Consider the following 24,301-nt stretch of genomic DNA (forward strand, 5'->3'; position numbering starts at 1 on the left):
AGGCCCTGCAGGCACCTCCCACTCCAGCTGCTTATGCCTCTGTTCTGTCCCATGAGCATTTTCTTAGGGAAAAGGCACCACTCAGGTGGCTCCAGCCAGTCCAGCTTCCCCCAAAGAAAATACATTTTACTTGTGAAAAGAAGCAGCAATTACTTTTATTCCTATGAATACTTAGGGAGATCAAGTTCTCTGACATCAGCCAGCCCGGATGGCAACGCTCCTGATCCATGTGACACTTGTGTCCTCCAGTGCTGGTGATGCCAGAGACCCCCTGGGCCATGCAGGTGTCCCTCAGGTGCTGGCACAGTCACAGCTGCCCCGAGAACCGTTTCCTTGAGGAGCAGGTGGAGCTGGCAACAGGAGCTCTGCACCTTGTAGGAAGGACAGAAGAAAAGGGGAGCAGGTAAAACAAAGCAGTGCTGGGAAAGCTCTGCCCAGCCAGAAATCCCTTTGACAGCTTAGGGCAGAGCAGTTCCCAGCCCAGAATCCTGCTGTGCTTCTATCAACTCCTCATTTCACTCTGGGGCAGACGGTCTTTCTTCCTCTGGCTGCTCAGACAGCAGGAAAGCTTCCTTTGTGGAAAGCAACCAGGTCATGAGGCTCCTCCATCATGACTTCCACACCTGTCCCTCTGCAGGGACTCAAGCTCTTAGGCTCAGCTGTGCCAACACACACATGTGCAGGCACCCAGCTAGGTACATCTGGCCAGCCAGGGGTATTGGACAACAGGACTCCACAAAATCCTCCACTGTGCAGCAGGGCTGAGTCTTGCCCCAGCCCCAAAGCAGCCAAGGCCCCTCCTCAGAAGCTCCCCCTGCCACCCCTGAGGCTGGCACAAGCAGCTCACACCCAGGGGCCCACTCCAAGAACCTGAGTGGTGTCTCTGAAGCAATTCAGGGCTCTATGGGGCCTGGTCCCGCTCCAGCTGCTCCACAGCCTGCACGAGGTCCTGCACAGCCCTGTCCACGTCTGCCCGGGTGGTGCCGCGCCCCACGCTCAGCCGCAGCGCGTTCTGCGCCACCTCGGGGGGAACCCCACAGCTGAGCAGCACTGGGGAGGGCCTGCAACACAGCCAGGGCCAGCAGGTTGGACTGGAAGGCTGAGGATGCCCCACACATCAGCAGGGAGCCTCACCGAGGCACAGAAGCAATCACATTTGCAGACATGCTCCAGGTAGCTATCCCTGCACAGCCCCCTGTTTGCTTTCCAGGGGCACCCAATCCCACCAGGCTTGTTGCCCTAAGGGGGGTCTGGCTCTTCTAAGAAGAGCCTGTTCCAGGTCCCTGTGGGTTGGCAGCTCTGCCACATCCAGAGGGCATTGCTCTAGACCAAAAGCACCCACAGTCCCCATATCCCCTAAAGGAGCCATCTAGACACCCAAGCAGGGCTGGAGCAGGTGAGCCAGGCACACAAAGACACAAGGCAGGCTCTCTTCTGGTAGTGCCAGGAGTTAAAAAGCTGGATAACCACAGCTGGGAGGGACAAACTCCTTCCAAGCTGCAATCCAGCATTCCAGCTGTGTCTCCTGCAAGAATCCCCTTCACAGCCCTTCAGCTCCTCTGGAAGGAGGAGCTCTGTACCCTATTTATTCCAGGTGATGCTGCCCAAGCCACCCACTGTCCCTTTCCCTGTCCTGTTTCCATCCCTCCCAAGTCCTGTCCTCTGCGAAGACACCCAGGAGCTGGAAAAGCCGTGTGCTCACCGATCCCCCTTGTCAGAGTGGCAGGCAGCCCCGACGCTGGCGAGGAGCACCTTGCAGTGAGCCAGCACCCTCCGTCCTGCAGCACAACACAAGCACAGCTCTCCCAGTGCCAAGGCTCCCTCCAGGGCTACTCCTGCCTCACCTCCCTGCCTGAGCCATGCCAAGTGCCCCCAGCCTCAGCCACAGGTGTGTGAGGGGCAGGTGCTGGGCTCTGTGTAACAATCATGGGACAGCAGCAGGGTAAGAGATACCTTGAAGGCCTGGGCCCAGGATGGAGAAATTACAGGTGTTGCAGAGTCGCTTGGAGCCCTTAAAGTGACTGTTGAAGCGAATTCTCTGCTTCCCAAAGGAGACCTGGAGAAATCAGAGGGCTGTGAACCTCTCTGGGTTTCCAAGCAGCTCTGTCCTTATGAGGAGGTGGGCAGGGACAGAGGGACATATCCACCCTGCCCCAGGCCCCACACCCTGCAGCCTGAGACTGTGGGGAGGGACCAGATGTGCTCACCTCCAGCGTGGCCTCCAGGTAATCCCGGACATCCCGCATATGAGCCTCATAGGCCTCCCAGTTCTTGTTCACTAACTCTGCAGCCTGAGAACACACAGACAGGCTCCACCAGTGACCCTTGGATGTGAGCCCAGCCTGGAACAGCCTCTGCAGTGCCAGGTCCCCTGTGCCCCCTCTCAGTGCCCTGTGCCCTGTGAGCTGGGTGACTGTCAGGGCTGCAAACCCTCAGCAAGCGTGCCAAAGCCACCTCCTTCAACTGACACCAGAAAGCCCCACCACCTTTCCCAGCTCACCCTCCCTCCCACATACTCCAAGTTTGTCCCTTCTGATGACCAGGGAACACAAGTGGCTGTCTCTGTGCTGGCTCTGCACCACTCACCCTTGACCATCCCAACTGACCTGGCCAAGGCCGGCAATCATCGGGGTGTTCTCAGTGCTGGAAGGGAACAGAGACCAGTGAGTTATTTCTCCTGAACAGAAACTCAACCCTGAGACACAGACCGCCTCATGGGACCCCTCATTACTGGAAAGGGCTCCTGGGCACCTCTCTGAGGTGGTTCAGAAGGAGGCAGTTCCACCCTGTTACACCCTTGGCAAAGCCTGAGCTCCAGGGAGTTTCCATGCATGGATCCATTTCCCTGCTGTGCTGGGTTGCTTGCCTCAGGGCTGGCAGATGACACAGCTGCCAGCTCAGCTCAGACAAGGCAGCCCATGGGGCCTGGCCACCAGCCAGGGGCCCAGCTCTCCAGGTAACCATGTGGCCCCTTACCCTGGCCGGAAACTCCTCTCCTGTCCCCCTCCAAAGAGCATGGGGTGCAGCGGGGTGGCAGTGCCGGGGCTGCGGATGTACAGCGCTCCGATCCGTGGGCCATGGAACTGTGGGGACAGCCACGGTCACCCTGGGGACACTGACAGTGCTTCCTGCCATCCTGCCCAAATCTGAGCACCCTCCAGTGCTGGCCCCTGCCCACTGCACAGGCACAAGGCATTATAGAGCTGCTCCCCATGCTCAGCCTCCTGCACCCCAGCCCAGACAGGTTCCACAGGAGTGAAGTCTGTCTGCAGAGCACCACCCAGCAGGAGAACTTTGGTGAGGTACTAAGCTGCGTGGGGCACCCAAAGTCCCCCTGGCAGCCCAGCAGAGCTGTCACACAGGATCAGCAGCTGGGCCACAGGAGCAGGGCCACACCTTGTGTCCCACGATGGTCAGGTAGTCCACGCCCAGCTCCTGCACGTCCACGCGCCCCTTGCCAATCATCTGTGCTGCATCCGTGTGCACCAGGATCCGGGGCAGCCCCTGCGCCGCTCGGCGCCGGTTGAGGGCACAGACGCGCTGGCTCAGCTCTGCGACGGGCTGGTGGCAGGGATGAGGGGCTGCATCCCTTCTGCTCCCCTCTGTCACCTCCTCTTTGTGAGGTATCTCTGCCCCATCCCCTCTCTGCCCACACTCACCATGATCACCCCGGTCTCGTTATTGGCCAGCATGAGGGACACCAGGCAGGTGTTTGGCTGGATGGCAGCCAGGACGTCGTCCACCTCTGCCTGCCCGCTCCGTGGGGACACAGGCACAAAGGTGGCTTCTGCAGGCCAGGAGACAAGCCCTGAGGCTGGCTGGGTAGGCTGTCAGCGCTCAGGGCTGCATGTGCCCCACTGAGCAGGGCAGGAGTGTGTGGGCAGCATAGGCACAGAGCAGGGAGGTGACACATCCAGCCCAGGGCAACATGAGCAACCACAGGGGGAAATGGTGCCCTTCTCCAGGGGGAGAAAGTGGAACATCACAGAGCATGCAGGATCTTGCCCTCCTCTGAGAACACCAGCAGAGACAAGTCCCCCATTCAAACCTCATCTGTGCCAGTGCCACTTACCTGCCAGGCCCTCCTTCCCCAGCTGCTCCAGCGGCAGGCGGATGGAGTCGTGCTCCACGCTCGATGTCACAATGTGTGGTATGCCCTGGCTGTTCCCTGTTCCACGCTGGCTGTCATGGAAGTGCCTGCAGGCAGTGTGGATCACCATGTTGTTTGCCTGAAGGAGGGAAGGAGAGGGAAAATGGAAGCTCAGAAAGGGCACAGTGCCCTTCATCCCTACTCTCCTCATTGCTGCTCGCTGGAGAGGAGGTGGTGGGTAGGCATTCCCAGGAAGGGGGTTCCTCTGCTCCCACCTCTGTGCCCCCTGAGGTGAAGATGATGTCCTCGGGGCGGCCTCCCAGCATGTTGGCCAGGCTCTGCCGTGCGCTGCCGATGAGCTCCTTGGCCTTGCTGCCTGCAGGACCAGACCTAGCAGCTCCCGTGGGCTCCTGTCACCACACGGGCCAGCCCGAGGAGGGAACATGGCCCATCCTGGTCCCTACCTGCAGGGTGGGAGCTGCTGGGGTTGCCCCAGGCCTGGCACATGGCATCCCATACGGCCTGGGACACCTCGGGGGCCAGGGGGGTGGTGGCATTGTAGTCCAGGTAGATCCTCCTGTAGGGGCAGGGGCAGATTAGGGTGCTGGGGGGCACAGGGGGAGCACGGGGCAGGGCAGGGCCTCACCCCTCCAATGAGTCACACTGCGCCTCCGCCGGCTCTGTCCCCGCGCCCATCACCGCTGTCACTGTGTCACTGTCAGTGTCACCGTCTGGCTGCCGTCACCAACCTGGCATCGAGGGTTACAGACATGGGGGACCAGGCACCTGCCCTGCCTGGGGCACCACAACACCCATCATCCTCCCTCTCGCCTGCCCCATAGCCAAGGCACCCACCAATCAGCTCCCTCCTGCCTGCCCCACAGCCAAGGCACCCACCAATCAGCTCACTGGCCGGGGCCCCCTCAGGGCACTGACCAATCAGTTGCCCCGCAGGAAGGGCTCCGTCACGGCGCTCCCCCGGCCGCGCCGCCCAATCCGCTGCCGCCCGCCCATTGGCGGGGCTCCGCGAGCGCACGCGGCTCCCGTTGCCCGCTGCGGGCGGTGCGCGAGCCCCCCGTCCCCCTTTCTACCCCCCCGCACCGCGGCGGGTGTCACTCACACGCTGCTCACGCGCCGCCCGAGACGGAATGGGCGTGGCCCGCGAGCAGTGCGCATCCGGAGAGCGGGTGTGGGCGGTACTTCCGGGACGGACGCAAGGCCAGGGAGGGGCGGTGTTTCCCCTCGTCAAGATGGCGGCGGCACCGTCGGTGCGGTTTCCGCGCCGCGCCCTGCGCAGGCTCCGCGCCGCGCTCCGCGCGATGCCGGTGAGTGCTGGGCGGGGGGCGCCGGGGCGAGAGGCGACGACCTGCGCGCAGGGCTGGGGCGGGCGGCGCCCGGGGCCCGCCGCGCCGTGACTCAGCGCCGCACGGCGGAGGCGGCCCCGCGTGCCGCGGCCGGTGCGGGGCCGAGCCGCGGGAGCTGCCCGGGGATGCGCCCGAGGCGGCCGTGCCTCGCGGCTGCGCGCCCCGGGGGGGTTGCGGCGGTGCGGGCCGCGCTCAGGGCCGGGGGGGAGCGGGCGGTTCGGGCGCTGTGGCGGGGTCAGGCGGGCGGAGCCGGGGCAGGGCACGGCCGGGCTGGCGCTGCGGCCCCGGCCTGCCTGCCTCGCTGTAATTGCCAAGGCGAAGTGCAAAACTCAATTAAAGCCGAATTCCCGCACGCAGACGCGCCGTATTAGGCTCTGGGAGCCGCTCCGAGGAGCGATAGGCTCGCGGAACAGGGGCTGGGATGGGCCGGGCTAACGCAGCCGTCCAACAGCGGCGGAGCGCCGCAAAGCCCCGCGTCCCATTGGCCTCAGCGCGGCTTACATCGGCTTGTTTCTGCTGCGTGGAAAAAACTGCCTCGTTTGACACATTCCTCTCTTTTCCTCCCGTCTTTCAGATTATGTCGTAACCACAGAACTACCGAGCAGTGATGGAATCACTGGACACCGAGGTGAGGGCACGGAAGACCCTGGGGACTGTGGAGTACGTGGAGTCGTCGGGCTTCGCGCAGGGGGTGCTGCCCACCAAGAAGGATGTGGTGCAGAACATGCTGTACCTGCTGCAGCCCAAGAGGGCCGGCCAGGCCCAGCGCTCCAAGGAGGACGCGGCCCAGCTGCTCGCAGAGCACCTGCAGGAGCACTGGCTGGTCTGCAACCTGCACACCATCGCCACGCAGAACATAAAGAAACTCATCCTCAAAATGTACGAGGAGTTCACCCGATTGTACCAGACCAGGAAGCAGAGACAGAACCAGGCTTTTTCCGAGCGAGCCGACAGATTCAACGAGAGTTCGGAGAAGCTCTTTGATGTGTTTTGTACAGACACACAGTTGAGGGATAAACTGGAGGAGTACAGTGGGATAAAAATGACCAGCATCGAGTGGAAGTTTCTGGAAGATCAGAGGAACGAGAGAAAGATGTACTACGAAGATTTCACAGAGAAGCAGGAGCTGAAGATGATGGAGAGAAGGCAGAAGATACAGTGTCTGGAGCACTTCAGGAAGCTCGCCAGGGAAGAGAAGGAGAGCAGCAAGGCAAAGGAGATGAAGTACAAGGGCGAGGAGCAGTCGGATGAGGGCACAAGCGTGGACGAGCTGTACCCTGTGGAGGAGGAGAACGGCGGCGCCCCGGCCTTCTCGCTGCGGGGCCGGCGGAAGCGCCGCTGCACCGCCACTGCCGCCGGCACTGACCTGCCCCTGGAGGGCGAGCACATACGGATGAGCATCCGCAGGGTCAGGCCTGGCTTCTATGAGACTGTGGAAAAGGTGAAAAACTGCTAGCGCCCGCCGCTGAGAGCGGGCAGAGCTGCTGGAGTACAAGGTAGCAATGCACACGTTAGGCAAGTTTGAAATCCCACCATTCATTGGAAGTGATTGTTGTAGATCCTCAAGCCAGAGCTCAGGAACATGCTGCCTCCAGGGAAGAGGGCTGGGATGGTGACAATGACAGCAAGGACTAAACCATATGGATTTGGAAGGATGAGCTGTCAGCAGCCAGCGATGCCAAGGCTCAGATGCAGAGGATGATCCAAGGTTACGTAGCACGTAAGCCTCTTCTTCCAAGGTCCTGTCTGCATCCGTGGGGTTTGGAAGTCTCTCAACATTTCTGAGCCAGCGGTGGCCTAACAGCGTGAATCAGGACACGGATTTACTGCAGGGTGGTAACTTGGACTTGTTGCTGACAGAAAATCCCTGTGCTGAAGAGCCCTGGCTGCAGTGGGGGTGAAAGATGCTTGGCTTCCTGCGGGAGCTGGCGTTTCTGCCAGGAAGGAAGTGGGTTTGCAGCGTGTGTCACCAGCCCCGGAGAGGCATGCTGTGCTTTTGGAAAGGGACTGCTCTCCTGCTTGAGGAGCAGGCAGAGAGCAGAAGACAGTGGAGTGCTTTGGCTGTTAAAGCATTGGTGATTCTGAATGTTTTATTCTAGATTCTATTTTACCAACGTTTCCTTGATCAGGATAAACCTTCCCGTAACTGGATGAGTTTCATCATGAAGTCCCTAATATAGGATCTGGGGTGTGAATCCTAAATGAAGTGGTAATGTTTTATCTTTGGGGGGAGGGGGTTAACATAGGAGAAAATGCAAATTGCATTATTTAGTTTTAAGATGAGAGTAATTTTATAAACTGTTATACTGCCTTTATAGGACATAGGGAAGAATAAGCCTTCCCAGGTGTAGCTGTGGTGTTCACAGCAGCAGGCACCGACATCTGGGCTTGCTCTTCCACCCCCGAGGTGGTGTCTGTAGACCAGCAGGGGGGAAATGGTAGTTTTCCACCCGGAGGTTGTTTGAACAAAGCGTGACCCTCTTGCCCACGTACATCCTGAGCAGTGACTATCTGTGACATTTTAGTTAAGAGTTGCTTTACTGGTTTTTAAATGTGAGAGACTTGAACTTCCAGTGAAACCCAGTGCTGGAGATCTCTCTGGTGAGATGCCCAAACCTTGCCAGACCACACTGAAAATGGAAAACCCCCAAGTCTCTATTTGTCCACAAAAGATCTGTGGTAGAAAGAGCGCAAACTTGCCTGGTTTTAAAATTTACCTTCCAGTGTGAATGTTGGTTTCCCCACTCCAGTATCTCAGCTTTTCCCCGTTTCTTTCCTCTCCGTCCTGCACATCATTTACTGATGTTAACTCGTGCTCTTTCATTCTTTGGCTTTTGCTCCCTTTAACAATAAATGCATGTACGAATAATTTTGACAGTTCATTTACTTTTGATGAATCAGTCCTCGGACTGCTTTGAAGTCCTGTGCCAAAGGAGGAATGAAACACGGGGCAGCTGCTGGTTCCCTGGGACACGGCGGCCTGGCCGGGCTGCCCAGGCAGGCTCCAGCCTCGGCCACCTGGCACAGATCTGTCTGGCTGTGAGCTGTGTGTCCCTTCTCAGGGACCGTGCTCCTTACAAGGGTCCTTGCTCTGTGTCTCTGACAAGCTCTCCATGGTAACTCGCTCCAAAGTATTTAGTGCCCGCCGCGTGCTCTGCACCACTCGTAGTTTCACAGGTTTGGTAGCAGCACCCTTGAGCCTCCGCTGCCTGAGGCTTCGCAGCCTCCCTCCATCTCCTCTCTCTGACATGCTTCACTGACCTCCCCATGCAAATTATGTCACGTTTAAACTATTTGCCTTCCAGCCCAGAGGTGCTGGATTGAGCCTCTCACTGGGTCTCTACACCAGCAGCTCTGTTTCAGCAGGGAATATAGCCAAGCTCGGACCTCGCCAAAGTAGGAGTTTTTTAATAACTGCTGTAAGTCCCCTTTTTATTACAGATATAGCTGACAGTATAAATGCTTGTGTGTAAAGCAAATCCATTTGGGTTGGCTCGGATATGGAACACAGCTGTATAGTGCTTTATGATTTTCAGGGATTCAGGGAAATTAAGGTTGTCAAATTTGACTTCCTGTCTACCACAGGGAATTACATTTCATTCAGACGCCCCACACTCAGCCTGCTGGTCTCAGTTGAACTGACGTGTCTGACAGAAAGTCAAGCCGCAGGTGTCAGCATTCTGCTGTCTTCCTTGTTATCTATTTAGTGATTAATCACCTTCAGCGTTTCAAAATAAGACAAAAAAAAATCTGACCAACTTCTAGGCTGTGATTCTTTTCACGACATCCTGTACAGGCTGAGCAGAGTTTATCACATTAAAATCATATTTGGGTTTTTTTTAAACTGGGTTTGACTGTGGATAGAGCCAAAGCCTGGCTCTGTTTCTGCTGCAACAGGGGGAAAATTTCTAAATCATGTATTCTGGTATTCTGATTACTCTTCTTTGGGACCATGGTGCCTTTTTAATCAGGACAGTAAATCTTGTCCCAGGATTCTGTACTTTTGTACGTTAACAGTTGTTGACTTTCCTTTTTGGTGTGTCCCAAATAAATTAATATAACAGAACTCTGGGCTTTTGTTTCTTCTTTCTAAAGGGGGAGGAAAGAGGAAACTGAAGCAAAAGTAAATGTTCTCTGCTTCAGCTCTCCTTCCCAGGCCCTTGTAGGAGCAGCTGGGATGCATGCAGGAGGAGCTGCTCCTGTGCAGACCGTGTGGGGCGGTGGTAGGGAAGCTGCCAGAAATGGGAATCTGGCACAGGGTCCCACTTGGAGCCCTTTTTTTCAAAGATGCTGGAATCTGGAGCATCTGAAGGTAAGGGGAGAGGAATAAAATGTCTGCACATGGTTGCAGTGTTTCATGAGGACTCTGTGTGCCTCAGGCATGGTGGGATTGGAATCACAGACAAAGGTGGGGCCTCCTTGCCTTCCTGGTGTGATCCCATGCATGAGTGTTCCACTGCTGCCTGTTCTCCTGACTGTGTTTCAGGGATGTTGTTTGAGATGAGTGAGGAGCACTTGTGTCCAAGAGAGACACACAGAGATGATTTGCACCACGGGACTTCAGCAAGGAAGGGAAATTGGAAAGGAGGAAGTGCTGGAAGGGGCATGTTTGCATCAATGGATTTTGCAGGAGGAAATCAAAGTGCATCCCAGGGGCTACAAATACTTGTGCTGGATGATGAGTCACTGATTTTACTGGGTATTTGGGGAGAAACATTGTAATCCTTCACCCCTTGAGTCCTGGTTTCTACAACGGGGAGCAACAGAAAGGAGGGGGCATCCTGAAAGCCCTGCACCCCAGCCTGGGGCCCTGACAGCCAGGCAGGGCACATGCCTGCTCCAGACAATAAATGCCTTTTTGCAGCCTTTACAAGTTCCTTAGAGCTGCCCAGGCCGGCCAGAGTGAGGCTGTACAGAAACACCCTCCTGATTTCCCAGCATGGATGTGCCTCTCCTGGCCACTGCTCTGCGTCCCCTCCCTCTTGGAAAGGGGAAGGAACACAAAAAACACAACCCAAAATGCAAATCATGGCACTACTGAGTGGGCTGGATGTGGAAAACAACGTCTGTGACTCAGCACAGAAAGAGTCACAAAGCTGGAATTTAAAACAAGTCCAAGCTGAACTCTGTGGGCATATGGCTCATGGAGTGTTGGGCAGTGCCTCCCCAGGAGGGAGCTGGGTGGGCAGGGGGACGTGCCAGACAGTTTAACACAGGCTGACAGTGATAAATTGTGGCACTGCAGGTGGGATACTGGGAAAAAGTGATTCTGGGAAGAATGGGGCAGACCTGTGAGGCTGTGTCACAGCTGTGCTTGTGCTCAGTGCCAGTGGCCAGGCTTGGGCACAGCTCCAGGAGGGGAGATGAAGCTCCTGAGCCACCTGACATCCACGTTTGTTCCCCTGGGGGGATGCATGGCACACTGGTGGTGAAGCCATCCCCACTGTGGCAGAGCTGGGCACAGAAATCCTGGTGTGGGGCACAGGAACCCAGCATGACACCTGCCCTACCCCCAGCCTCTGGTTCTCACTGGCTCCACGGGAAAAATCCCCCTGAATGCTGAAAGGAGCTGCAGGGCGAGCCTTTCCAAGGGCAACCACATTAATTTATTAACAAGACACGTGCAAGGGTATTTCCTGCTCTCACCAAGGGTGTTGTCTTGTTATTCTTCCTGAGTTTCTTGACAGCAGATGCTTCCTCCTGGCACAGCTTTGGAGCCAGCAGATACTGCTCCATTCTTTTAAGACATAGCAATGAAAGTTCCTGATTCCCCTTGTGCTGCCAGCAGTGTCCCCTCTTGCACAGTGCTCTGGTCCTGCTCAGGTCTGGGTTTGCTCCAGGGCCTGGGGACAGCTGTGCACAGCCACAGCCCCCCTGGCACAGCCTGCTGGGCAGCCCACACACACCTCCAGAGGGAGGGACGCTAGAAATTGATCCTGGGGAAATCCAAACGTCTGGGAGTTGGGCTAGGAACTGTTGAGCTTTCACTTTTCCAGCTACCTGGTACAGAGCAGCCAGGCCCCCAGACTTGGCTATGCCAGATACTTTCAAGGAGCCAGCTTTTCCCTGGCTCCAGGCTTTTTGCCGTTCCATACCCTCAGTTTTGGGAAGTGGGTATTGGCAGAGCTGTGGGCTGCACCTGCCCAGGTATTCCCTGCGTGTACTCGTGGCACTGCCATGGCTCTGGCAAGACATTTGCTTGTTCAGCATCCTCAGTTGTACCCCAACACACATTTTGTGGAGTTTCTTTGTATGTCAGCACTTCCTGCTGCCCCACAGAAGCTGCTTGCAGGAGACCAATTTGCTGAATTGGTCCAGTCTCCAGCAGCATTTTACATCTTTTTGCAGGCAAACATACCCCTAAATCACTCACATCTTGGCTCCTCTGTCTGTGGAATGCATTCATTATGTGAGCACCCAGACAGTTCCTCCTGCAGTATTTCTATCTTGAGACATACCACATTGTCTATGAGAGATGCTGGGAAGGGAAGTGGGCAGTGTGGGGGCAGGACACACTCTAAGACACCCTGACTCTCTTGTTGCTGTCACACCCCCAGCTGCTGGGCTCTTACTTCCCACATGCTCCTGCAGCCGAGTTTCTGGATGAGAGAAGCAGCTACTGCGGAAAGTCCAGAAATTTTGGGAGACGCCTGGGTGACTGCAGATATGAGAGAGGTGGGGGTCCCTTGCCAGGACCTCACTGACCCCTGTCCCTGCTCCCCCCGGGGCGTTCCCCGCGGGTTTGGGACCCCACGCCGGCTGCTGCCGCCCGGAGCTGGGGAGGTGCCGGACCTCGAGCCCGGGGCTGGGCAGTGGGGACAAGCTGAACCCCGTGTTTCCTTTTCATGTCCCCGGAGCTGGGGACAAGCCCAGCGCCGCCGCCCGCCGGAGGGACAGGCTCAGGTTACGGCCTCGTACAGAAATGAGTGGGGCTGCGGGACTCCGGTGAGGTTTCTGGTGCCGGGCCGGGGTGTATTAAAGGGGAGTGAGTGCACGGGCGGCTGAGGGCTCCGGCAGTCCCCGGCCATGGCAGGCCCGGGCAGCGACGGGGACCTGCGGCGCCTGCTGAAGCTGCACCGCACCGAGATCGCCATGGCCGTGGACGACGTCTTCCCACTGCTGCATGGCCTGGCTGACCACGATGTCGTCCCTGACCACATCTTCAAGGTGAGGCTGCGGGTCCGGCCGACCGGTCACGCTGTGGGGGCCGCAGGGCCGGAGGGCAGCCCTGGCCGTGCTGTGCCCGGCAGGAGACGCTGAGCCGGGCGGAGCGGGAGGGCTCCCACCGCGCTTTCCACGCGCTGCTCACCTGGCTGCTGGGCCGCGACACCGCCGCCCTCCGGGACTTTTGGGCCGTCCTCTTCAAGGACTACAACCTGGAGCGCTACTCCCGGCTCCGGCCTCTCCGCGGCGCCTTCCCCAGAGGTAGTGGGGGTCAGCTGGGACGGGCACCCCCGGGGGCTGACAGCGGGCAGGGGTGACAGCCGGGGTGCTGGTGCCTCTCCCAGTCCCCGTTATTCTTGCAGAGGTGGAGCTGGGGCGGCAGCGCCGTGGAAGGCGTCTCTCCCCGAGCCCCACAGCACCGGCCCCACACAGACCCCAAGGCAAGAGGAAAGCCCCTGAGGAGCGGGACAAGGCCCGGGCGGCACAGGCCGCTCCACGGCACAGTGCCAGTCCTGGTATGGACACCCAGAGCAGGATGGAGATGGGGCAGGGTGCTGCCCCCGAGGTATTGTGGTGTGCCCCCTGACGCCCATCCTCACAATGCTGCAGGGCCCCTGGTGAAGGCAAAGACTGTGAAGAAGCCGGAGGGCACAGATACCCCCCGCACCTCTCGTGCCAGTGGTGAGTGCCGAAAGCCCCAGGGCAGCTTCTGCCTGTGTGCCCTGTCTGCCCACAGCCCTGGGCAGGGGGCTACCCACCCCACTGAACCATCTCCTGCCCGCAGCTCTCCAGGCAGTGGCTGCCTCGGTGCAGAGAGCGGTGGCTGTGGCAGGTGGTGAGGTGCCCGTCAGCCGTGGGGCCATCGAGGGCATCCTCATTAAACACGTGCTGGACCCAAGTAAGTACAGCCCAGCCCAGCCACCTCCTGCCCAGTTTAGTCCCCAAATTCAGGAGCCACCCTCAGGCAGGACGAGGTGGGAAAGGAGCTGGAGCTGCCTCTGGCCTCTCTTGCAGACAGCTCCAAGATGGGCAGCAGAGCTGGTGACAAGCCATATACCCCAACTGCCTGCGAGGAGCCAGAGGCCAGGAGCAGAAGCCACAGCCTGAAGCCTCCCGCCCAGCCCAAGGCATGCCAAAGTGTACAGACACCCCCCTCATGTTTTCACCCCATCTTGTGCAGCTGCCAAAGCTGTGGCAGGGGGTTGTTCCTGCATGGCATCATAGCCATGGCCTGGGGGTGTCCCCCAGTGCAAGCAGTGCCTCTCAAAACCCCTTCTTGTCTCGCCAACAGAACAGGGAAACCCAATTGCACCCCCAGGGCCAGCTGCAAGCAGCCACTGTCTACAGCCAGGACCCTGCGCCCCACCAGGTGAGCCCTCGATGTGACACCTGGTGCAGCCCCAGCAGGAACTGTTGGGGGTTCCCCTGGCATGTTCATTTGCCTTGGCCATGAAAAGAAAACACAGGGTTCAGCTCCTGGGGGTTCACCACATTACAACCCCCAAGAAACAGGCAATCTTACCACCCTGAAAGGATTGGTATGTTTGGTGCAGGGTGGGTGATGCAGGGGGAGAGGGCAAGGGCGGTGAAATACCTGGCCACAGCCATGGCTTCAGCCCGTGAGGGTGGCAGTGACCCCTGCCCACTCCCCCGGGGACAGGAGAATGAGGATGAGTGTGCAGCATGCGGTGACGGTGGTGAGCTCATCTGCTGTGACGGCTGCCCCAGGGCCTTTCACCTTGCCTGCCTGGTGCCCCCGCTGCCCCACGTCCCCAGGTGAGTCCTAGGCACGCAGCGATGCCAGTGCCCCCGCTGCCCCACGTCCCCAGGTGAGTCCCAGGCACGCAGGGATGCCAGTGCCCCCTGCCGTCCCTCACTGCTCTGCTCGCACTGCGCAGCGGGACGTGGCGCTGTGGCTCCTGCGTGGAGAACGTGACTGAACCAGGCCAGCTGCTGGAGGCAGACCTGCCTGTGGAGAGACCCCCCGAGACCCTGGGGGAGGCGGCGCAGGACACCCAGCAGGGTGGAGCGGAGGGGAGTGTCTGCAGCCGCTGCTGCACCCGGATCCCCACTCCCCACCACTGTCCTGCTCCCAGTGGGGACCCCAGGTGAGTTCCCCATCATGCCCCACATGCCAGTTCGTCTCTGGAGGGTCCTGCCCTGACGGTCTGTGTCACCTCTGATGTCTAGGGGGCTACAGCTGTGCATGTCCTGCATGGGCACCCTGGACACAGGCGGTCTGGGAACCACTGCAGCAGCTGGAGACCAACTGCTTCCAGCAGCCAAGGTCAGCACCAGGAGCGGGGTGGGAGAGGAAAAGTGGAGCTTAAGGGAAGAAGGAAGGTGGAGGTGGGTCAGGCACGCTGAGGGACAGGCTGACACAACATGGAGGCAATTTAGTGAAGCTGCACTGGGGGAGCAAGAGCTGGGGCCACACCAGCTGAGGGACTGAACATGGACAGCAATCCTCACCAAAAGGTGAACAGGCTGAGGGTGGCAAGAGAGCTGACAGGACATCTCTCCATGCACAGGCAGAGGATGGAGCCCTTGGCAGTGACCCTGTGCTGAGCCGGGAGGAGCTTGACGCGCTGCTAGGGGAGGTAAGACTGCGTGACACCAACAGGCAGACTCCATGCAAAGGGGACCATGTCTCTGGTGTGGCCCACAGGGGATCATGGGCATATGGGTCAGGCAGCATGTGCCTGGACAGGGGAAAGGATGTGGGATGGAAAGAGAAAATGAACACCTGGGGCTATCCCACAGAGCACGTGGGATGGGATCTTGCAGTGGGCATTCCAGACTATGGCACGGCCGCTGGCAGAAACACAGGGGCTCCTTGCCTAGAGCACACACCAAGCAGCAGAATCCACATGGCAAGCAATGAGAAAGAAACCTCGGAGACACACGTAAAACAAGATGAATGCAGGCATAATGATAGCACAAAGAAGTCACAGAATACAACACTGACCGTCAACAGGACAACCGACAATGCCACAAACAGAGCAAAACGGCAGGCTACACCCAGTGACACTCAGCAGAGAACAAGTGCACTGAAAATGTACATAAAATACAGGCAAGAGCAAATAAAATTCAATAACTTGAAAATAATATATTTAGCGGAAGGCTCAAAAAATCCTATTTCTTCATAAAAAAAGAAACAGAAGAAAAAGAAACAAAAAAAAACAAATACAAAAGAAAGGAGGTCTGCAGACAAATAAATGAAATGTTACCACAGATAAGCAAAACACCGCAGGCCACCCCTCGCCCCCCAAGGCCACAAGCCGCACCCCAAAAGCACACCTGCCCCCTCCCTGCAGGCCCTGGCCTCGGCTGCCCAGGCAAAACGAGAGACCGCCCGGGCACCAAAGGCGCCAAAAGAGATGCCTACAGCACCCGGTATTCCCAGGCGGTCTCCCATCCAAGTACTAACCGGGCCCGACCCTGCTTAGCTTCCGAGATCAGACGAGATCGGGCGTTCTCAGGGTGGTATGGCCGTAGGCACCCACCGGCCCCTCCGCAGCGCTCTCGAGCACCCGGCACCAGCCTCCCGGCACACGCCGACGCCGCACCGGGCACCACCGCCACCTCTCCGCCACACAGGCCCACGCCGGACCCTGGCCACGCCGCCCGGGCCACACCTGGCCCCCCAAGGCCACAAGCCGCACCCCAAAAGCACACCTGCCCCCTCCCTGCAGGCCCTGGCCTCGGCTGCCCAGGCAAAACGAGAGACCGCCCGGGCATCAAAGGCGCCAAAAGAGATGCCTACAGCACCCGGTATTCCCAGGCGGTCTCCCATCCAAGTACTAACCGGGCCCGACCCTGCTTAGCTTCCGAGATCAGACGAGATCGGGCGTTCTCAGGGTGGTATGGCCGTAGGCACCCACCGGCCCTCCGCAGCGCCTCGAGCACCCGGCACCAGCCTCCCGGCACACGCCGACGCCGCACCGGGCACCACCGCCACCTCTCCGCCACACAGGCCCACGCCGGACCCTGGCCACGCCGCCCGGGCCACCCCTCGCCCCCAAGGCCACAAGCCGCACCCCAAAAGCACACCTGCCCCCTCCCTGCAGGCCCTGGCCTCGGCTGCCCAGGCAAAACGAGAGACCGCCCGGGCACCAAAGGCGCCAAAAGAGATGCCTACAGCACCCGGTATTCCCAGGCGGTCTCCCATCCAAGTACTAACCGGGCCCGACCCTGCTTAGCTTCCGAGATCAGACGAGATCGGGCGTTCTCAGGGTGGTATGGCCGTAGGCACCCACCGGCCCTCCGCAGCGCTCTCGAGCACCCGGCACCAGCCTCCCGGCACACGCCGACGCCGCACCGGGCACCACCGCCACCTCTCCGCCACACAGGCCACGCCGGACCCTGGCCACGCCGCCCGGGCCACCCCTGGCCCCCCAAGGCCACAAGCCGCACCCCAAAAGCACACCTGCCCCCTCCCTGCAGGCCCTGGCCTCGGCTGCCCAGGCAAAACGAGAGACCGCCCGGGCACCAAAGGCGCCAAAAGAGATGCCTACAGCACCCGGTATTCCCAGGCGGTCTCCCATCCAAGTACTAACCGGGCCCGACCCTGCTTAGCTTCCGAGATCAGACGAGATCGGGCGTTCTCAGGGTGGTATGGCCGTAGGCACCCACCGGCCCCTCCGCAGCGCTCTCGAGCACCCGGCACCAGCCTCCCGGCACACGCCGACGCCGCACCGGGCACCACCGCCACCTCTCCGCCACACAGGCCCACGCCGGACCCTGGCCACGCCGCCCGGGCCACCCCTCGCCCCCCAAGGCCACAAGCCGCACCCCAAAAGCACACCTGCCCCCTCCCTGCAGGCCCTGGCCTCGGCTGCCCAGGCAAAACGAGAGACCGCCCGGGCACCAAAGGCGCCAAAAGAGATGCCTACAGCACCCGGTATTCCCAGGCGGTCTCCCATCCAAGTACTAACCGGGCCCGACCCTGCTTAGCTTCCGAGATCAGACGAGATCGGGCGTTCTCAGGGTGGTATGGCCGTAGGCACCCACCGGCCCCTCCGCAGCGCTCTCGAGCCCCGCACCAGCCTCCCGGCACACGCCGACGCCGCACCGGCACCACCGCCACCTCTCCGCCACACAGGCCCACGCCGGACCCTGGTCACGCGCCGGGCCACCCCTCGCCCCAAGGCCACAAGCCGCACCCAAAAGCACACCTGCCCCTCCCTGCAGGCCCTGCCTCGGCTGCCCAGGCAAAACAGAGACCGCCGGCACCAAAGGCGCCAAAGAGATGCCTACAGCACCGGTATTCCCAGCGGTCTCCATCAAGTACTAACCGGGCCCGACCTGCTTAGCTTCCGGATCAACGAGATCGGGCGTTCTCAGGTGGTATGGCCGTAGCACCCACCGGCCCCTCCGCAGCGCTCTCGAGCACCCGCACCAGCCTCCCGGCACACGCCGACGCCGCACCGGGCACCACCGCCACCTCTCCGCCACAAGGCCCACGCCGACCCTGGCCACGCCGCCCGGGCCACCCCTCGCCCCCCAAGGCCACAAGCCCACCCCAAAAGCCACCTGCCCCCTCCCTGCAGGCCCGGCCTCGCTGCCCAGCAAAACGAGAACCGCCCGCACCAAAGGCGCCAAAAGAGATCCTACAGCACCCGTATTCCCAGGCGGTCTCCCACCAAGTACTACCGGCCCGACCCTGCTTACTTCCGAGATCAGACGAGATCGGCGTTCTCAGGGTGGTAGGCCGTAGGCACCCACCGCCCCTCCGCAGCGCCTCGAGCACCCGCACCCCTCCCGGCACACGCCGACGCCGCACCGGCACCACCGCCACCTCTCCGCCACACAGGCCCACGCCGACCCTGGCCACGCCGCCCGGGCCACCCCTGGCCCCCCAAGGCCACAAGCCGCACCCCAAAAGCACACCTGCCCCCTCCCTGCAGGCCCTGGCCTCGGCTGCCCAGGCAAAACGAGAGACCGCCCGGGCACCGAAGGCGCCAAAAGAGATGCCTACAGCACCCGTATTCCCAGGCGGTCTCCCATCCAAGTACTAACCGGCCCGACCCTGCTTAGCTTCCGAGATCAGACGAGATCGGGCGTTCTCAGGGTGGTATGGCCGTAGGCACCCACCGGCCCCTCCGCAGCGCTCTCGAGCACCCGGCACCAGCCTCCCGGCACACGCCGACGCCGCACCGGGCACCACCGCCACCTCTCCGCCACACAGGCCCACGCCGGACCCTGGCCACGCCGCCCGGGCCACCCCTCGCCCCCCAAGGCCACAAGCCGCACCCCAAAAGCACACCTGCCCCCTCCCTGCAGGCCCTGGCCTCGGCTGCCCAGGCAAAACGAGAGACCGCCCGGGCACCAAAGGCGCCAAAAGAGATGCCTACAGCACCCGGTATTCCCAGGCGGTCTCCCATCCAAGTACTAACCGGGCCCGACCCTGCTTAGCTTCCGAGATCAGACGAGATCGGGCGTTCTCAGGGTGGTATGGCCGTAGGCACCCACCGGCCCCTCCGCAGCGCCCTCGAGCACCCGGCACCAGCCTCCCGGCACACGCCGACGCCGCACCGGGCACCACCGCCACCTCTCCGCCACACAGGCCCACGCCGGACCCTGGCCACGCCGCCCGGGCCACCCCTGGCCCCCCAAGGCCACAAGCCGCACCCCAAAAGCACACCTGCCCCCTCCCTGCAGGCCCTGGCCTCGGCTGCCCAGGCAAAACGAGAGACCGCCCGGGCACCAAAGGCGCCAAAAGAGATGCCTACAGCACCCGGTATTCCCAGGGTCTCCCATCCAAGTACTAACCGGGCCCGACCCTGCTTAGCTTCCGAGATCAGACGAGATCGGGCGTTCTCAGGGTGGTATGGCCGTAGGCACCCACCGGCCCCTCCGCAGCGCTCTCGAGCACCCGGCACCAGCCTCCCGGCACACGCCGACGCCGCACCGGGCACCACCGCCACCTCTCCGCCACACAGGCCCACGCCGGACCCTGGCCACGCCGCCCGGGCCACCCTCGCCCCCCAAGGCCACAAGCCGCACCCCAAAAGCACACCTGCCCCCTCCCTGCAGGCCCTGGCCTCGGCTGCCCAGGCAAAACGAGAGACCGCCCGGCACCAAAGGCGCCAAAAGAGATGCCTACAGCACCCGGTATTCCCAGCGGTCTCCCATCCAAGTACTAACCGGGCCCGACCCTGCTTAGCTTCCGAGATCAGACGAGATCGGCGTTCTCAGGTGGTATGGCCGTAGGCACCCACCGGCCCTCCGCAGCGCCTCGAGCACCGGCACCAGCCTCCCGGCACACGCCGGCGCCGCACCGGGCACCACCGCCACCTCTCCGCCACACAGGCCCACGCCGGACCCTGGTCACGCCGCCCGGGCCACCCCTCGCCCCCCAAGGCCTCAAGCCGCACCCCAAAAGCACACCTGCCCCCTCCCTGCAGGCCCCGGCCTCGGCTGCCCAGGCAAAACGAGAGACCGCCCGGGCACCAAAGGCGCCAAAAGAGATGCCTACAGCACCCGGTATTCCCAGCGGTCTCCCATCCAAGTACTAACCGGGCCCGACCCTGCTTAGCTTCCGAGATCAGACGAGATCGGGCGTTCTCAGGGTGGTATGGCCGTAGGCACCCACCGCCCCTCCGCAGCGCTCTCGAGCACCCGGCACCAGCCTCCCGGCACACGCCGACGCCGCACCGGGCACCACCGCCACCTCTCCGCCACACAGGCCCACGCCGGACCCTGGCCACGCCGCCCGGGCCACCCCTCGCCCCCCAAGGCCACAAGCCGCACCCCAAAAGCACACCTGCCCCCTCCCTGCAGGCCCTGGCCTCGGCTGCCCAGGCAAAACGAGAGACCGCCCGGGCACCAAAGGCGCCAAAAGAGATGCCTACAGCACCCGTATTCCCAGGCGGTCTCCCATCCAAGTACTAACCGGCCCGACCCTGCTTAGCTTCCGAGATCAGACGAGATCGGGCGTTCTCAGGGTGGTATGGCCGTAGGCACCCACCGGCCCCTCCGCAGCGCTCTCGAGCACCCGGCACCAGCCTCCCGGCACACGCCGACGCCGCACCGGGCACCACCGCCACCTCTCCGCCACACAGGCCCACGCCGGACCCTGGCCACGCCGCCCGGGCCACCCCTCGCCCCCCAAGGCCACAAGCCGCACCCCAAAAGCACACCTGCCCCCTCCCTGCAGGCCCTGGCCTCGGCTGCCCAGGCAAAACGAGAGACCGCCCGGGCACCAAAGGCGCCAAAAGAGATGCCTACAGCACCCGGTATTCCCAGGCGGTCTCCCATCCAAGTACTAACCGGGCCCGACCCTGCTTAGCTTCCGAGATCAGACGAGATCGGGCGTTCTCAGGGTGGTATGGCCGTAGGCACCCACCGGCCCCTCCGCAGCGCTCTCGAGCACCCGGCACCAGCCTCCCGGCACACGCCGGCGCCGCACCGGGCACCACCGCCACCTCTCCGCCACACAGGCCCACGCCGGACCCTGGTCACGCCGCCCGGGCCACCCCTCGCCCCCCAAGGCCTCAAGCCGCACCCCAAAAGCACACCTGCCCCCTCCCTGCAGGCCCCGGCCTCGGCTGCCCAGGCAAAACGAGAGACCGCCCGGGCACCAAAGGCGCCAAAAGAGATGCCTACAGCACCCGGTATTCCCAGGCGGTCTCCCATCCAAGTACTAACCGGGCCCGACCCTGCTTAGCTTCCGAGATCAGACGAGATCGGGCGTTCTCAGGGTGGTATGGCCGTAGGCACCCACCGGCCCCTCCGCAGCGCCCTCGAGCACCCGGCACCAGCCTCCCGCACACGCCGACGCCGCACCGGGCACCACCGCCACCTCTCCGCCACACAGGCCCACGCCGGACCCTGGCCACGCCGCCCGGGCCACCCCTCCCCCCAAGGCCAAAAAACCGCACCCAAAAGCACACCCCCCCCCCCCCCCTGCAGGCCCTGGCCCCGGGTCCCAGGCAAAAAAGAGAGACCGCCCCCCGGGCCCCCCCAAAAGGGGCCCCAAAAAAGATGCCTTACAACCCCCGGGGGTTTCCCCGGCGGTCTCCCCCCCCCAAATATTAAAACCCGGGCCCCCCCCCCCTTAGCTTCCGGATCAGACAGATCGGGACGGTTGGGGGAAAACCGGTGGGGGGAAAACCCCCAATCCGGGTCTGAGGGACCTTTTTGGGGCCCCCCTTTTCCCGGCCCCCGGCCCGGCCCCGGGGACCGGGGCCCCAACCCCCCCCCAAAAGGGGGCCCCCTGGCCCCTTTTTGGGGGCGGGGGCATTGGGGGGGGGGGGGCCCGGGGGCCCCCCAAAACCACCCCTTTTGGGGGAAGGGGGGGGTTTCCCGGTGCCCGGGCCCTAGAGCCGGGACCAAAAAGGGGGCCGAGAGCCTCAGGGGCCCCCCCCTTCCCCCGGCCTCCCCCCTAGAAATCCCCACCCCCCCGATTTTTCCCCGGAAAAATAAGTAGGGCGGGCCGGGGTTTGGGGTTTGGGCCCCCCTGGGTTCCGGGTTTCCCCCAAAGGGAACCCCTTTTTGGGGCCCCGGGCACCCCGGGGGGAAAAACCCCCCCTTTCCGGGGGGAGGCCCCCGGGGGGGCCCCGGGGGGGGCCCCTTTTTTAAGGGGTGCCCTAGTTTTGGGGGGGGGGGCGATGGGAGGGGTGGCCCGGGCGGGGGTGGCCCCCCGGTTTTCCCGTGGGCCCCCGGGGGGAAGGGGCCCCTGGTTTCCCGGTGCGGCGGGCGTTTCCGGGGGTTTCGGGGCCCCAGGCCCCCCCCAACCTTGGGACCAACCCCGGGCCCCCCACCCGGAACGCCGACCCGCACCGGGGAAAGGCCCCCCCCAGGGCCCCGGGGCCCGGGACCTTTTGGGGGGGGACCCCTGGGAAAAAAAAACCCCCAAAACCCCCCTGGCCCCCCCTTTTGGGCCCGGCCTGTTTTCCCGGGCAAAAGAGGCCCCCCCCCGGGGGCCAAAAGGGGGGGGGCCCCCGGGTTTTGGGGGTGCCCGGGGGGTTTTTTTGGGGGGGGGGGCCGGGGGGGCCCGGGGGGGGGGTGGCCGGGTCCCGGGGTGGGGTTGGGGGGGAGGGGGGTGGGCCGGGCCCGGGGGGCGGGTTCCCGGGTGGGGGGTGCCGGGGGGGTTGGGGGGGGCCCCCGGGGGGCCCCGGCCTTTCCCGGGAAAAGGCTGGGGGGGGTTTGGGAAACCCGAGGGGGCCGGTTTTTTTGGGGGGAGGCCCCCTGGAAAACCCCCCTTTTTTTTTTTTTTTTGGGGGCCCCCTGGGGTTTCGGGGGGGCATTCTTTTGGCGCCCCTTTTGGGCCCGGGGGCCCGTTTTTCCCCGGGGGGGCCCCGGGGCCCCCGGGGCCGGGGGGGGGGAAGGGGGGGTTTTTTTGGGGGCGGGTGGCCTTGGGGGGGGGGGTGGGCCCCCGGGCGGGTGGGCCGGGGCCGGGGGGGGGCCGTGGGCGGGGGGTGGCGGGGGGCCCCGGGGGGGCGTCGGCGTGTGCCGGGGGCTGGTGCCGGGTGTCGAGAGCGCGAGGGGGCCCCGGGGGGGGCCACGGCCATACCACCCTGAGAACGCCCCATCTCGTCTTTTCGGAAAACTAACCCGGGGCGGGGGCCCCTTAGTTTCTTGGAAAGGGAGACCCCCGGGGAAAAACCCCCGGGGTTGGGGTCTCTTTTGGCCCTTTGGTGCCCGGGCGGTCTCTGTTTTTTCCTGGGGAGCCCAGGCCCGGGGGCCCGAGGGGGGGGGAAAGGGGTGCTTTTTGGGGGGCGGGTTGTGGCCTTGGGGGGGGGGGGGTGGGCCCCGGGGGGCGGGGGCCCGGGGCCGGGGTGGGCCTTGTGGCGGAGGGTGGCGGGGGGGTGCCCGGTGCGGCGTCGGCGGTGCCCGGGGGGGTGGTGCCGGGGCCCGAGGGCGTCGGGGGGCCGGGGGGGGCCCACGGCCATACCACCCCGAGAACCCCGATTCGTTGATTCGGAAGCTAACAGGTCGGGCCCGGTTTTACTTGGGGGAGACCCCCTGGGAAAACCGGGTCTGTAGCATCTCTTTTGGCGCCCTTTGGTGCCCGGGGGGTCTCTCGTTTTGCCTGGGGAGCCGAGGCCAGGGGCCCGCAGGGAGGGGGCATGTGCTTTTGGGGTGCGGGTTTGGCCTTGGGGGGGGAGGGGTGGCCCGGGCGGGTGGCCCGGGGCCCGGCGTGGGCCCGTGTGGGGGAGAGGTGGCGGGGTGCCCGGTGCGGGGGTCGGGGGTGTCCGGGAGGTGGGGCCGGGGCTCGAGGCGCTGCGGGGGGGCCGGTGGGGCCACGGCCCCTACCCCTGAGAACGCCCGATTTTCTGATCTCGGAACTAAGCGGGTGGGCCCCCGGTTAGTACTTGGATGGGGGACCGCCCCTGGGAATCCGGGTGCTGTAGGCATCTCTTTTGGCGCCTTTGGTGCCCGGGCGGGCCTCTTTTCCGGGCCCGCCGAGGCCGGGCCGCAGGGAGGGGGAGGTTGCTTTTTGGGGTGCGGGTTGTGGCCTTGGGGGGGGAGGGGTGGCCCGGGCGGCGTGGCCAGGGGCCCGGGGTGGGGCCCGTGTGGCGGAGAGGTGGCGTGGTGCCGGTGCGGCGTCGCGTGTCGGGGGGGTGGTTTCGGGTGCTCGAGAGCGCTGCGGGGGGGCCGGTGGGTGCTAGGCATACCCCCCTGGAAAAGCCCACCGTCTGATCTCGGAAAAATAAGCGGGGCGGGCCCGGTTTAG

General features: G+C 62.8%; 3 protein-coding genes, 12 non-coding genes and 2 pseudogenes across 20 annotated transcripts; 2 read left to right on the top strand and 15 right to left on the bottom strand.

The window, feature by feature from the left end:
- Positions 1–137: 137 nt before the first annotated feature.
- Positions 138–5,311, bottom strand: SCLY (selenocysteine lyase). 6 transcript variants are annotated; one of them, XM_064721590.1, is made up of 14 exons: positions 5,211–5,311; positions 4,737–4,839; positions 4,555–4,667; positions 4,366–4,466; positions 4,073–4,229; positions 3,660–3,787; positions 3,397–3,561; positions 2,977–3,083; positions 2,607–2,643; positions 2,208–2,291; positions 1,954–2,056; positions 1,703–1,778; positions 871–1,061; positions 138–371 (listed from the first exon to the last, which is right to left on the bottom strand). In XM_064721590.1, exons 2-13 carry the CDS (start codon positions 4,784–4,786, stop codon positions 902–904), a joined length of 1,281 nt encoding a protein of 426 aa, XP_064577660.1. In that variant the 5' UTR covers positions 4,787–4,839; positions 5,211–5,311; the 3' UTR covers positions 138–371; positions 871–901. The 6 variants fall into 6 exon arrangements, with proteins under 6 accessions (XP_064577660.1, XP_064577663.1, XP_064577661.1 ...); XM_064721593.1 differs by lacking the exon at positions 5,211–5,311 and adding an exon at positions 4,988–5,104; XM_064721591.1 differs by lacking the exon at positions 5,211–5,311 and adding an exon at positions 4,946–4,964.
- LOC135451934 (uncharacterized) lies at positions 5,295–9,520 on the top strand. The gene is made up of 2 exons (XM_064721603.1): positions 5,295–5,415; positions 6,029–9,520. The coding sequence occupies exon 2, from the start codon at positions 6,062–6,064 to the stop codon at positions 6,908–6,910; it is 849 nt and encodes a 282-aa protein (XP_064577673.1). The 5' UTR covers positions 5,295–5,415; positions 6,029–6,061; the 3' UTR covers positions 6,911–9,520.
- Positions 9,521–12,114: 2,594 nt separating this feature from the next.
- LOC135451728 (autoimmune regulator-like) lies at positions 12,115–15,576 on the top strand. Its single transcript, XM_064721183.1, is given in 12 exon segments — positions 12,115–12,621; positions 12,705–12,879; positions 12,963–13,133; positions 13,228–13,299; positions 13,403–13,608; positions 13,611–13,757; positions 13,910–13,987; positions 14,279–14,394; positions 14,517–14,726; positions 14,809–14,905; positions 15,150–15,218; positions 15,382–15,576. Coding segments are annotated over 12 exon segments (1,563 nt in total). The 5' UTR covers positions 12,115–12,480; the 3' UTR covers positions 15,463–15,576.
- Positions 15,577–15,999: 423 nt separating this feature from the next.
- Positions 16,000–16,118, bottom strand: LOC135451980 (5S ribosomal RNA). The gene has a single exon (XR_010441490.1). It is a non-coding gene; the product is annotated as a 5S ribosomal RNA (ribosomal RNA).
- A 259-nt stretch (positions 16,119–16,377) lies between these two features.
- On the bottom strand, positions 16,378–16,496 carry LOC135451992 (5S ribosomal RNA). The gene has a single exon (XR_010441501.1). It is a non-coding gene; the product is annotated as a 5S ribosomal RNA (ribosomal RNA).
- Positions 16,497–16,752: 256 nt separating this feature from the next.
- LOC135452001 (5S ribosomal RNA) lies at positions 16,753–16,871 on the bottom strand. The gene has a single exon (XR_010441507.1). It is a non-coding gene; the product is annotated as a 5S ribosomal RNA (ribosomal RNA).
- A 257-nt stretch (positions 16,872–17,128) lies between these two features.
- On the bottom strand, positions 17,129–17,247 carry LOC135452012 (5S ribosomal RNA). Its single transcript, XR_010441518.1, has one exon. It is a non-coding gene; the product is annotated as a 5S ribosomal RNA (ribosomal RNA).
- A 259-nt stretch (positions 17,248–17,506) lies between these two features.
- LOC135452016 (5S ribosomal RNA) lies at positions 17,507–17,625 on the bottom strand. Its single transcript, XR_010441521.1, has one exon. It is a non-coding gene; the product is annotated as a 5S ribosomal RNA (ribosomal RNA).
- A 602-nt stretch (positions 17,626–18,227) lies between these two features.
- LOC135452000 (5S ribosomal RNA) lies at positions 18,228–18,339 on the bottom strand (annotated as a pseudogene).
- Positions 18,340–18,591: 252 nt separating this feature from the next.
- On the bottom strand, positions 18,592–18,708 carry LOC135451994 (5S ribosomal RNA). The gene has a single exon (XR_010441503.1). It is a non-coding gene; the product is annotated as a 5S ribosomal RNA (ribosomal RNA).
- Positions 18,709–18,967: 259 nt separating this feature from the next.
- LOC135451981 (5S ribosomal RNA) lies at positions 18,968–19,086 on the bottom strand. Its single transcript, XR_010441491.1, has one exon. It is a non-coding gene; the product is annotated as a 5S ribosomal RNA (ribosomal RNA).
- Positions 19,087–19,345: 259 nt separating this feature from the next.
- LOC135451997 (5S ribosomal RNA) lies at positions 19,346–19,462 on the bottom strand. Its single transcript, XR_010441506.1, has one exon. It is a non-coding gene; the product is annotated as a 5S ribosomal RNA (ribosomal RNA).
- Positions 19,463–19,719: 257 nt separating this feature from the next.
- Positions 19,720–19,835, bottom strand: LOC135451999 (5S ribosomal RNA; annotated as a pseudogene).
- A 256-nt stretch (positions 19,836–20,091) lies between these two features.
- On the bottom strand, positions 20,092–20,209 carry LOC135451996 (5S ribosomal RNA). Its single transcript, XR_010441505.1, has one exon. It is a non-coding gene; the product is annotated as a 5S ribosomal RNA (ribosomal RNA).
- Positions 20,210–20,467: 258 nt separating this feature from the next.
- Positions 20,468–20,584, bottom strand: LOC135451995 (5S ribosomal RNA). Its single transcript, XR_010441504.1, has one exon. It is a non-coding gene; the product is annotated as a 5S ribosomal RNA (ribosomal RNA).
- A 259-nt stretch (positions 20,585–20,843) lies between these two features.
- On the bottom strand, positions 20,844–20,962 carry LOC135451983 (5S ribosomal RNA). The gene has a single exon (XR_010441492.1). It is a non-coding gene; the product is annotated as a 5S ribosomal RNA (ribosomal RNA).
- Positions 20,963–21,221: 259 nt separating this feature from the next.
- LOC135451984 (5S ribosomal RNA) lies at positions 21,222–21,340 on the bottom strand. Its single transcript, XR_010441493.1, has one exon. It is a non-coding gene; the product is annotated as a 5S ribosomal RNA (ribosomal RNA).
- Between the last annotated feature and the right edge of the window lie 2,961 nt (positions 21,341–24,301).

Source organism: Zonotrichia leucophrys, chromosome 9 (genome assembly GCF_028769735.1).
Source record: "Zonotrichia leucophrys gambelii isolate GWCS_2022_RI chromosome 9, RI_Zleu_2.0, whole genome shotgun sequence".
NCBI classification, from domain to species: domain Eukaryota; kingdom Metazoa; phylum Chordata; class Aves; order Passeriformes; family Passerellidae; genus Zonotrichia; species Zonotrichia leucophrys.

Bases quoted from the DNA above. Each gene is read 5' to 3' on its own strand.
- LOC135451934 (XM_064721603.1), top strand. From the start codon at position 6,062: ATGGAATCACTGGACACCGAGGTGAGGGCACGGAAGACCCTGGGGACT.
- SCLY (XM_064721590.1), bottom strand. From the start codon at position 4,786: ATGGGCGCGGGGACAGAGCCGGCGGAGGCGCAGTGTGACTCATTGGAG. The intron at 4,467-4,554 runs GTAGGGACCAGG...CTGGTCCTGCAG, and splicing joins CAGCAGCTCCCACCCTGCAG to GCAGCAAGGCCAAGGAGCTC. The intron at 2,644-2,976 runs GTAAGGGGCCAC...GTTCCCTTCCAG, and splicing joins GAGAGGAGTTTCCGGCCAGG to CACTGAGAACACCCCGATGA.